Here is a 13,114-nt window from a genome sequence, read left to right as displayed (position 1 = left end):
GGGAAGGGCCAGGAAAGGACCGAGGGGCAGAGGACTACCCCCCGGAGGAAGAGAGCCAACTACTGCTGGCTCACTAGGCACCCAGTTCCATACACCCAACCGCAGTACAGGGAAGGCAAGTCCAGGGTGTAGAGCGGCTACGGCCCCAGGACACCGCCGCTCTGCAAGACAGCGCCCCCATCCCCACACTGCAATACAACATAAATACACACCCCACTCACATACAAAAGACAACAGATATTACACACACGCACACACACATGCACACACACACACACACACACACACACACACACACACACACACACACACACACACACACACACACACAGACACATTTACACTCAACATCCCACTCTTTCTCATACACACACAGTGGTCCTGAGCCCAGGACCAACCGGTCTTAAGTGGGAGACTGCCGCTTCCCCACCTGAGCGCCCCTACCTCCCCACAGGGAGGGCACCCAGAATCCCGGAATGCCAACCAGACACCCCAACACGGACCAAACCACCACCCCCCACGACGGCGCACCCAAGAGAGGCATAGACCCTCCCCAGCGCAGGGAGGGACCCAAACAGGCGACAGACGCCCACGGGCACCAGGGCCCCGGACTCCGCACCCCGACCGCCACAGGGGAACCCAGCCAACCGGACAGGGCCAGCACCCACCACCATGGGCCCCCCAGACCCACACCCCAAGACCACAAGAGCATACATCCAGCCCCCCCCCCCCCCCCACCAACAACCAGGGCCCGCACACAGAAATCACCAAGCGGCAGCCACCGTCCCCAGTCCAAGGGCCATCAGACACCCGAATCCCCCGATTCCCCCCCAGCCACCTGCCGGACGCACCAGGAGACACGACTACAGCCGCCCACCCCCATCATGTGATGGAGCTGATCAGTGGGAACCAGAGAGATTCAAATGTAGCCAATTGGTTTTTTGAGGTTGCAGACATTCTTTCCAGACTAATGTGGTCTAAAAGTAAATTTCTATAGTGATTTATGCATAAATCATTTTTTGATTTCCACTTCATGAGGATAGTTTTCTTAGCGATGCATAAGACAGTGAGAACTATGTGCAATTTATTTGTTTCCATGTTTAGTTCACTTACATCACCTAAAATGCATAGTTTGGGTGAAGCTGGGATATTGCAATTAAACCAGGTAGATAAGTCTTCACATATCATCTGCCAGAATCTCTGAACAGGCATGCAAAACCATATAGCATGTATATAATTCTCAATATGATTGCCCGAACAGTTAGTGCATATATTTGTTTCTCTAAGGCCTGATTCTAAATCACTGTACCTCAATCTACCTCATTCTAAATCACTTTACCGCACTCTACCTGATTCTAAATCACTCTACCTCACTCTACCTCATTCTAAATCACTTTACTGCACTCTACCTGATTCTAAATCACTCTACCTCACTCTACCTGATTCTAAATCACTCTACCTCAATCTACCTCATTCTAAATCACTTTACCGCACTCTACCTGATTCTAAATCACTCTACCTCACTCTACCTGATTCTAAATCACTCTACCTCAATCTACCTCATTCTAAATCACTTTACCGCACTCTACCTGATTCTAAATCACTCTACCTCACTCTACCTCATTCTAAATCACTTTACCGCACTCTACCTGATTCTAAATCACTCTACCTCACTCTACCTGATTCTAAATCACTGTACCTCAATCTACCTCATTCTAAATCACTTTACCGCACTCTACCTGATTCTAAATCACTTTACCGCACTCTACCCGATTCTAAATCACTCTACCTCAGTCTACCTCATTCTAAATCACTTTACCGCACTCTACATGATTCTAAATCACTCTACCTCACTCTACCCGATTCTAAATCACTCTACCTCACTGTACCTCATTCTAAATCACTCTACCTCACTCTACCTGATTCTAAATCACTCTACCTCACTCTACCTCATTCTAAATCACTTTACCGCACTCTACCTGATTCTAAATCACTTTACCGCACTCCACCCGATTCTAAATCACTTTACCGCACTCTACCTCATTCTAAATCACTTTACCGCACTCTACCTGATTCTAAATCACTCTACCTCACTCTACCTCATTCTAAATCACTTTACCACACTCTACCTGATTCTAAATCACTCTACCTCACTCTACCTGATTCTAAATCACTTTACCGCACTCTACCCGATTCTAAATCACTCTACCTCACTCTACCTCATTCTAAATCACTCTACCACACTCTACCTGATTCTAAATCAATACCTCACTCTACCTCATTCTAAATCACTTTACCACACTCTACCTGATTCTAAATCACTCTACCTCACTCTACCTCATTCTAAATCACTTTACCGCACTCTACCTGATTCTAAATCACTCTACCTCACTCTACCTCATTCTAAATCACTTTACTGCACTCTACCTGATTCTAAATCACTCTACCTCACTCTACCTCATTCTAAATCATTTTACCGCACTCTACCTCATTCTAAATCACTTTACCGCACTCTACCTCATTCTAAATCACTTTACCGCACTCTACCTGATTCTAAATGACTCTACCTCACTCTACCTCATTCTAAATCACTTTACCGCACTCTACCTGATTCTAAATCACTCTACCTCACTCTACCTCATTCTAAATCACTTTACCGCACTCTACCTGATTCTAAATCACTCTACCTGACTCTACCTCATTCTAAATCACTTTACTGCACTCTACCTGATTCTAAATCACTCTACCTCACTCTAGCTCATTCTAAATCACTTTACCACACTCTACCTGATTCTAAATCACTCTACCTCACTCTACCTCATTCTAAATCACTTTACAGCACTCTACCTGATTCTAAATCACTCTACCTCACTCTACCTCATTCTAAATCACTTTACTGCACTCTACCTGATTTTAAATCACTCTACCTCACTCTACCTCATTCTAAATCATTTTACCGCACTCTACCTCATTCTAAATCACTTTACCGCACTCTACCTCATTCTAAATCACTTTACCGCACTCTACCTGATTCTAAATGACTCTACCTCACTCTACCTCATTCTAAATCACTTTACCGCACTCTACCTGATTCTAAATCACTCTACCTCACTCTACCTCATTCTAAATCACTTTACCGCACTCTACCTGATTCTAAATCACTCTACCTGACTCTACCTCATTCTAAATCACTTTACTGCACTCTACCTGATTCTAAATCACTCTACCTCACTCTAGCTCATTCTAAATCACTTTACCGCACTCTACCTGATTCTAAATCACTCTACCTCACTCTACCTCATTCTAAATCACTTTACCGCACTCTACCTGATTCTAAATCACTCTACCTCACTCTACCTCATTCTAAATCACTTTGCCACACTCTACCTGACTCTAAATCACTCTACCTCACTCTACCTCATTCTAAATCACTTTACTTCACTCTACCTGCCTCATTCTGTCCCACTCTACTTTACTTCAGCTCACTTTACCTCAATCTACATTACTCAACTTTACTTCACTCTACCTTGCACTGCCTCATTCTACCTCACTCTACTTCACTATAAATTACTCTGTCTTGCTCTACCACAATCTACCTCACTCTTCCTTGCTCTACCTCATACTACATCACTCTACCTCACTTTGCCTCATTCTATCTCACTCTACTTCACTTCAACTAATTCTACATCACTCTACCTCACTTTACATCACTCTATCTCACCATGCCTCATTCTACCTCACTCTACCACATACACACATCTATTTGTGTCGTTTGCAATCACCTGGGATACCACAGCAAGCTCTTCTTTTTGCCTCAGTGCTGTTATATCTTGTTGAGTAGCGTACTGTGTGTGTGTGTGTGTAAATGGCTGTTTCATGTCTGCGGATGTATCTGAGCTCTCACAGAACACATAAGCATGTTTGATCTCAGCCACGAAACCTCCCGCAGACACCGAACCCCCCTCACGCTACGACAGCTGCGCTCCGGCATGCTCCTCTAAACTCGGAGCGACAGAGGAGGCGAGGAGAGAGATAACACACTCATCTCTCAGAGTGATCAGCACTGCTGAAATATTCACTCCTACTGCCGGGCGGGACACTGATACACACTTCACTTACTGCAGCTCTGAGATCCCAGAACCTGCCAGAATCTGCTCATCCACAGAAAACTCCACCATCATATACCAATATACCGTATATACTGTTTTAATCATTCATAATTACAGCTGATAACTGACATTTTTCTTTGAACAGTATACAGCTCTGGAAAAAATTAAGAGGCCACTTCAGTTTCTGAATCAGTTTCTCTGATTTTGCTATTTATAGGTTTATGCTTGAGTAAAAAGAACATTGTTGTTTTATTCTATAAACTACAGACAACATTTCTCCCAAATTCCAAATAAAAATATTGTCCTTTAGGGCATTTATTATGGCTGAAATAACAACAAAAAGAGCTTTCAGGCCTCAAATAATGCAAAGAAAACTTCAGAAAAGTTCATATTCCTAAAGTTTTAAGAGTTCATAAATCAATATTTGGTTTTTAATCACAGTTTTGTGCATCTTGGCATCATGTTCTCCTGCACCAGTCTTACACACTGCTTTTGGACAACTTTATGCTTTAATAAAGGTGCAAAATTCAAGCAGTTCAGTTTGGTTTGATGGCTTGTGATCATCCATCTTCCTCTTGATTATATTCCAGAGGTTTTTTAATTTGGTAAAATCAAAGAAACTCATCATTTTTTAAGTGATCTTTTACGTTTTTTTCCAGAGCTGTATTTTGTAAAGTACTGTGAACTTAATAAATATATATATTTTTTATATTCATAGAAATGTAGATGAAGAAAGAAAATGCTATAGAGTGAACAGTATTGAGATCACAACAAACACACAGTTACTGTAGCAGCTCAGAAAATTATGCTTGTTCTTACAGCCTACAACACAGAGGCCAAGCAGTTCATCATAATATATGATCTACATGTTTATCTTAGGTAGTCTGGGGGGAATGACTACACATTGAAGGTGAGTGTGAGAAAATGTGGAGACACACCCAATATGCAAATAGATTGTGCCAGAAGCCAATGGAAAAGAAGCTGCCAATGGCAACAGACATAAAATGAAGCAAATTAAGGGCATTTCTCTCAAAATGTGTAAATAAAGATAGAGAGATCAGAAGTGAAAAGCCAGACAAAAGCAGACCAGATCATTAAAGACTCACCTCCACGAACAGGAAGCAGGGAAGGATGGAGGTGCTGTTCTTCACTCCGGGCTTCTCCTCTGCCGCCATGTCTCTGTCTTTTTGCTTTTCTTCTTTCACTTTTTCTTTTCCTCCCACTTCTCTCACCTGAAAGAAAGAGGACAGGTGAGTTGGACTAAAGAAAAAAAACATTAATGACTAGAAAAGTGATGTGGTTGCTGTGTTTTCCCAGGTGATTGCTGTAGTGTCAGTAGGTGGTTCCTAAGTCATTACATTAGTGTCACAAATGGTTTATATGGTGTTGCTTAGCGGTTATTAGGTAGTTTCTATGGTGTTGCTTCAGTAAATGGTCACTAGGTGGAATGCTGTTCCAAAGAGGTTATTAAATGGTTGCTATGGCACTGCTATGTGGTTACAAGGTGGCTGCTGAAGCATTCCTGAATTGTTACATTTGTATCCCAGGTGGTTGCTATGGTGTTGCTAAGTGGTTACTAAGTGGTCACTATGGTGTTGCTAAGTGGTTACTAGGTGGTCACTATGGTGTTGCTAAGTGGTTACTAGGTGGTCACTATGGTGTTTCTAAGTGGTTACTGAGGTATCCCACATGGTTGCTATGCTGTTCCAAAGTGGTTATTGAATGATTGCTATAACACTGCTATGTGGTTATAAGGGGGCTGCTGTGGTATTCCTAAATAGTTACATTTGTATTCCAGATGGTTGCTTTGGTGTTGCTAAATGGTTACTTAAAAGTTACTATAGTGTTGCTAAGTGGTTGTAAAGGTACCCCATATGGTTGCTATGTTGTTCTAAAGTTCTATTGTTCTATTGAATAGTTGCAATCGCACTGATTTGTGGTTACAAGGTGGCTGCTATGGCGTTTCTTGATGTCTGTGGTTGAACGTTTTTGTTCCTTATACATTTGTTTGTGTAAAATAAAATGTAAAATGATAAACAACCTACAGTATAATACTTTAAAAGCTCTCCATACAGCATTAAGGAAATCCAAGAGCAATTTTAGTCATAAATCTACCTCAGTAGTGCTAATCTAATCATAAAGTTAGCTAGATGATGCTTAGCAAATCCAAGACAGTGAAATTTAGTTATTGAATGAATGCAATTGTGTCACTTTGCAGCTGCTAGTGTTGCTAGGTGGTTGCTATGATATTCCAGGTAATTGCTTTGAAGTTGCTAATTGGCTGATCATTTTTGTTCCTTTAGGATTCAAAACAATTTCTAACCCATTAAACACTCTCCACATAGCATAAAGCAATTTTAGTCATAAATTTACCTCAGTAGTGCTAAATCATAAATTTAGCAGTCTAATGTTACCATCCTAGCCCTGTACAGCCTTGTATCCTTTAGCTGGAAGACACGTCGTTCTCGACAGGGTATCAAATTAATATTAAGCATGTGATATAAAGAGATCTGGAATGATTTGTTTAATTTATGTAAGAAAAATATTGTGTGAATTTGATCTTAGCCTCTGTTGTTTTCTAAACTTGTATATTTTGGGTATGTTCAGTTCAGTAACAATTCAGAAACCTTTATTTATCCTTATATTTAAGAACATTAAATACAGAAATGATTAAAAGATGAGAGTTCTATCTATCCGAGTCTCTTGTTCTCTGTGGTTGGGTGTCCAGGGCTTTGTGAAAGTGAATAAATAAGGCATGAATAGAGGCTCTCAGGCTTTTTAGAACACAGTTCTCCTGAGTGCTGAAGCGGGAACATGCTGTAGCTGTCACAGAGACTGGGCTGTAAAGAATAATAGACTGAAACAGAGGGAGAACATTTACCGCCGCCATATACAGACAGTGGACGCCTCCAACAGTGTGAAAGAGAGGAAAATCGCAGCTTTTCCAGTAACAGATGTTTCTGTACGGCTCGCATTTCAGCTTCACACTTCAGGTGAAGCCCTGGAAGGCAGGATATTAAGCGTTGTAAGCATGTTGCTGAGTGGTGGTTTGACGGTGATGAGGAAGGATTAACAGCAGAGCTGGGCAAATCCACAATTACTTTATATATAGATGAATTACACACAGAGTGATCTATTTTACGTGTTTATTTACAGTTTATACATGATTATGGCTTACAGCCAATGAAATCCCAAAAATCAGTATCTCAGAAAATTTGAATATTATATGAGACCAGTTGGTACTTTTGGCAGAGGCAAGCATGAAGTGCTGTAAGATTTTGTGAAAAAAAAACAAAACTGCACTGAATTTAGACTTGATAATAAAACACAGTGGATCAACACCAGCAGATGACATGTCTCTCCAAACCATCACTGATTGGTGGAAACTTCACACTAGACCTCAAGCAGTTTGGACTGTGTGTCTCTCCACTCTTCCTCCAGACTCTGCTCCCTTAATTTCCTTCAAATGAAATGTAAAATTTACCGATGATCAGTGATGGTTTGGAGAGACATGTCATCTGCTGGTGTTGATCCACTGTGTTTTATTATCAAGTCTAAAGTCAGTGCAGTTTTGTTTTCCCACAAAATCTTACAGCACTTCATGCTTCCCTCTGCTGTCTGCAACTTTTATGGAGATGCAGATTTCATTTTCCAGCAGGACTTGGCACACTGCCCACACTGCCAAAAGTACCAATTGATCTTATATAATATTCAAATTTTCTGAGACACTGATTTGTGGGTTTTTGAATTGGCTGTAAGCCATAATCATCAATAATAAAATATATAAACGCTTAAAATAGATCACTCTGTGTTTTTAATAGATCTATATCATATATGAGTTTCACATTGTGAACTGAATAAAGTAACTTTTCAATGATATTCTAATATTTTGAGATGCACTACTGCAGTACTGTAACAGTTCATACTCAACTCTGTCCCCAAAAGTGGCCAAACACAACAGATTACATATTTACTCACTAAATATGTATCAGTACTCATATTTAGACAACATCTGCACATTTAAAGGAGCATTTAAAACCCACATTAAGCTGTTTCTTTTATTTTAAAGTGATGGAGGACATGACAGAAATAATTGTTGACTAACCGACTAATCGTAAAAAAATTATCATTAGATTAGTGAAGTACCAAAATTAGCATTAGCTGTAGCAAGGTGCACTTACTAAGTATTATTTCCCTGGCTATTATTAGATAATGGAAAACAGAAAGGAAAAAATGGGAACTCAGTAATTGAAACTGGTTCAGGTCTGGCAAACTGGACCATCACCATTGAGAATAAAGATAAGAGACCCTCTCTTCCTCTCTCTCTCTCTCTCTCTCTCTCTCTCTCTTTCTCTCCCTCTCCCTCTCTTTCTCTCTGCACAGATGGGTTTGTCTAATCTAATCTACTTGTGGTCTGAATAGAGGTGCCACTGATCTAATGAATCAACTCCATCCATCATCAGGACGACCACAAAGACTGACGGACTCCACGCAACTCTATCAACTAACCCAACACTGAGCTTCTCATCTGTGTCAGGATGGAAAGATGGATTGAAAATGTGAAAAAAGGAGGAAAGGCAGAGTCAATCAGACACAGCCAAAGAGAAGAAGACCCACATGTCAGAGAACCTCTGATCCTGAGAACCTGATGAACCAGTAGACCTCAGGACTTTAAATCTGGGCCAGATCTAGAACAGTTAATGTAATTGATTGGACAAACCGTACAAAACCTACTGAAGACCAGGACTGGACACTGGTTCAATGCCCAGACTCGAAGAGCTGACACTTGAGGGTACCTTTTTTAATCCCAATCCAGTTCCAAGGCTGTGGCCGTTTCTCAATCTGCGTTCTTGTATGTACTTGTATTCTTGTGGACTCTGGAAATGTAATCAGTCGCAGCCAAATTACTGTTCCATTTAGAAGTTTGCATTGAGCCAAGTACACACACAGCACTATCAGCGGAGATGAAAGTACATGTCTGTAATTTATATGTTTAAAAAATAGTACAACTGTGAACGTAATGGCTTAGACCTCAGATATGTGGTTTATTGGTAATTAATCGGCTATGTGAGAATGTGCTCCTACGTTTTCTGAACAGCGCTGTCCGCTCCCCTGAGAGTGTGACATCATCTAGTATGCAACTGCTGCAATTACAGAATAAACTTGTGTACTAGATATTAGGAAACAGTCTTTGTTTTAATCTGTTTTATCTGTTTACAACAGTGGTGTGCAGTCAGGCCCTTCTAACCCTTCAGAGAAGGGGTGACAATAAGTGCATGTAAAATTTTACCTAATTTTTAATCAGGAAATATATATCATAGTTTTTGTAAATGTATGGACGTATTTTATAAATTAACTAAAATAAAAAACAGCAACTTATTCAAAGCATTAGTCTGTGTTTTTTTTTAGTTGGTACAGGACTCTTATATGACTGACAGTGGTACTGACCAATCAAAGCTTTTTAAAATGGCTTCTGCCCATGTCTCTGTGTGGACCCTTCTCTTGATTTTGAGAAGGGTGTAGTAATGAGTCTGTTAGTAAAGTCATAGGACAATATAATCAAAAGGGGGGGGGGGTAGTTGCAGAAGGGGTACCCACTATATTCACTGCAAGCCACTGATTTACAGTACATGCACTTCATAACATCAGAGTTTGTCAGTTATCTTGTCAGTGTATTTACATTAACGTAGGTATTTAGATAATGGGAAAACTCTGAGTTTTACACAAGTGGGTAAATAATCAAGTTTTTGCTTTGCAATCAAACACTGAACTCACAAAATAAAACCCCATAAACTTCTGCAATATGATGGATATCATCTCACAGATTATAATCTGGTTATAATCCGATTATAAAGTGCTGCTTGTAAACACACTCATTGTTAAACTGTTTAAAGTGATTTTATTTTAGTATTAATTAAATCAGCATCACATCTTATCTACTCTGTGAAGCTGGGCTATTCATCTCTTAACACACAGATCAGATCAGTATCAGCTGATACTCAGCATTAAGAGACTTAGATCAGATTGGAGGGGAGAAGAATAACCGGACTGAATTAAGGATGTATAGCTTTTTAATATTTCATACCTTCAATTTCACTACACTCTTCCCCCACACGTCCTCCCGTGACCTCTCTCACTCCTCTCTCGCTCCTCTCTTTCGCTCTTACAGTGCTCGTCTGTCAAACTCAATGAGGGAGGTGGCGGCTTGAGCTTGTAATCTCCTCCCTGCTGTACTGCGGCTGCACAGAGACACCACTGGATCTTATATATATGTGTGTGTGTGTGTGTGTGTGTGTGTGTGTGTGGTGATTTGTAGTGTCTGGCTAGTAGTGTCTAAAATCAGCCCTAGCAACACACACACTCACACATACACACACAACCCAGTGTGACAGTTCCAGTAGATATTAATAGGGGTCAAGAGACAAGGGAGAGAGACTTAGAGACAGAGAGAGAGGGAGAGAGAGAGAGAGAGAGAGAGAGAGAGAGAGAGAGAGAGAGAGGGAGAGAGAGAGAGAGAGAGAGAGAGAGAGTGTAAAACCATAATAGGATTTTTTACAGGGTAATTAGAACCAGTGTATGGGGAATACTATCTCTCTCTATCTATATCCTCTCTCTATATCATCTGCCTCTATCTATCTATCTATCTATCTATCTATCTATCTATCTATCTATCTATCTATCTATCTATCTATCTATCTAGAGATTGATAGAGATAGAGATTGATAGTATTCCCCATACGCTGGTTCTAATTACCCTGTAAAAAGTCCTATTATGGTTTTACACACAAACTCTCTCTATTTCTCTCTCTTTATCTTTCTCTTTCTTTCTCTCCTTCTCTCTGTCTGCCTCTTAAAGGGAATCTATCTATCTATCTATCTATCTATCTATCTATCTATCTATCTATCTATCTATCTATCAAATGCTTCTTGCGTGGCTCAAAATATGCAAAAGGCATGTAGTAATTGCCTTAATTAATCATTGTTGTGTTTTGGGCATAATGTAAAATAAATCAGTCAGTGTCAGCCCTTTAAGAGGCAGATCTATCTATCTATCTATCTATCTATCTATCTATCTATCTATCTATCTATCTATCTATCTATCTATCTATCTATCTATCTATCTATCTATCTATCTATCTATCTATCTATCTATCTATCTATCTATCTATCTATCTAGAGATTGATAGAGATACAGATTGATAGTATTCCCCATACACTGGTTCTAATTACCCTGTAAAAAGTCCTATTATGGTTTTACACACAAACTCTCTCTATTTCTCTCTCTTTATCCTTCTCTTTCTCTCTCTCCTTCTCTCTATCTGCCTCTTAAAGGGAATCTATCTATCTATCTATCTATCTATCTATCTATCTATCTATCTATCTATATGTGTGTGTAGTCATGTGACTTTAAACGAGATACTGTATCTAGTTAACAGTAATACTGATTTGAGGTCATATCGCCCAGCACTAATTAACTGTGATTTCTCCAACAATCAACCAATCAAATGTGTGCCTTTTTAGCCATTAGCTATTTGTACATTGCTGCAATGTCCTGCAATGAGACCTTTCTACCCATCTGCCTATATAGTCAGATATCCTTTTCCCTGCTCTTTAGACCTCTCATAAACCTCAGTATTCCATCATCGGACAAATTTGGAATTTTAATTTCGGACAAATTCGAATTTTGTTCAGGTTTTGTCCAAATATTTCATTTTGGTGCATCGCTACACTATACGTCCTGCAACGTATCTATCTACCCAACTGTCCATCGATATGTATAGCTAGCTAGCTATTCCAGGTAGTAGCTAAATGGTTGCTTTTATCTTGATTTGGTGGGTGTAGGTGGTCGCTAGGGTATCTAATAGTAATATTGATTTGAGGTCATATCGCCCACCACTAATTAACTGTGATTTCCCCAGCAATTAACCAATCAACCATTTGTATATTGCTGCAATGTCCTGCAATGAGATCTCCCTACCCATCTTCCCAGCAATTTATATAAATAGATATCTATTTCCTGTTGTTTAGACCTCTCATGAACCTCAGTATTTGGTATTTTAAAATATTTAATTTTGTTCTTGTTTTGTTTCGGCCAAACATTGCATTTTGTGTGTGTAGTCATGTGACTTTAAACAAGCTACTGTGCCCAGTTAACAGTAATACTGATTTGAGATCGCCCAGCACTAATAAACTGTGATTTTTCCAGCAATCAACCAATTAAATACGTGCCTTTTTAGCCATTTGCCATTTCTAAATTGCTGCAATGTCCTGCAGTGAGACCTTCCTACCCATCTGTCTAGTGATATTTATAGCTAGCTAGCTATCCCAGGTAGTTGATAAATGGTTGCTATGATGTTGCTGTGGTGGGTGTAGGTGGTTGCTTGGATATGCCAGGTGGTTGCTACGGTGTTGCTATTCGTAGCTATTTGCTATAAAGTTGCAAGGTGCTTACAATAGTAATGGGTCAATTGCTATGATGCTGTGATGGTCATCGGATAAATTTTTAATTTTGTTTGGGTTTGGTTTACGGCCAAACATTTTAATGTCAGTGCATTGGTGCACGGTACATCTTGCAATGTTGCCATAGCTATCTATCTATCCATCCATCTATCCATCCATCAATCCATCCAACCATCCATCCTGCTTGGTTCTATGCATCCCTACACATGTGCTTTTCTACTATCAACCAATCCATCTTTCTTGTCAGCTAATTATTTTTCCCCTATTGCTTGATTATTTTTTTGCACCTCTGTATTCGGTTGTCAGCCAAATGTTTTATTTTGTTTGGTTTATTTTTCAGCCAGAAACTTTTATTTTGGTGCATAACTACACTGTACATCCTGCAGTGTGATCTATTGCATATGCATGCATTGCAATAATGATGCTTATTTAAATTTGCTTTTAGATGCATGTCCTGTGGTGTGACTATTGCACATGCATGTATTGCGTTGATGATGCTGAAGCGATATATTGATATATATATATATATATATATATATATATATA

At 39.7% G+C, this 13,114-nt stretch overlaps 1 protein-coding gene across 2 annotated transcripts in view; it reads right to left on the bottom strand.

The window, feature by feature from the left end:
• Positions 1-5,337, bottom strand: part of plppr2a (phospholipid phosphatase related 2a) — a 76,754-nt gene extending 71,417 nt beyond the window's left edge. For both annotated transcript variants that reach the window (XM_007238231.4, XM_007238229.4), the window contains exon 1: positions 5,216-5,337. In XM_007238231.4, coding sequence (XP_007238293.2) covers positions 5,216-5,284 — 69 coding nt within the window. In that variant the 5' untranslated portion in view covers positions 5,285-5,337. The remainder of the gene's footprint in view (positions 1-5,215) is intronic.
• Positions 5,338-13,114: the final 7,777 nt, after the last annotated feature.

This window comes from Astyanax mexicanus, chromosome 19 (assembly GCF_023375975.1).
Source record: "Astyanax mexicanus isolate ESR-SI-001 chromosome 19, AstMex3_surface, whole genome shotgun sequence".
Classification (NCBI taxonomy): domain Eukaryota; kingdom Metazoa; phylum Chordata; class Actinopteri; order Characiformes; family Acestrorhamphidae; genus Astyanax; species Astyanax mexicanus.
This window is presented reverse-complemented; position numbering and strand designations above follow the sequence as displayed.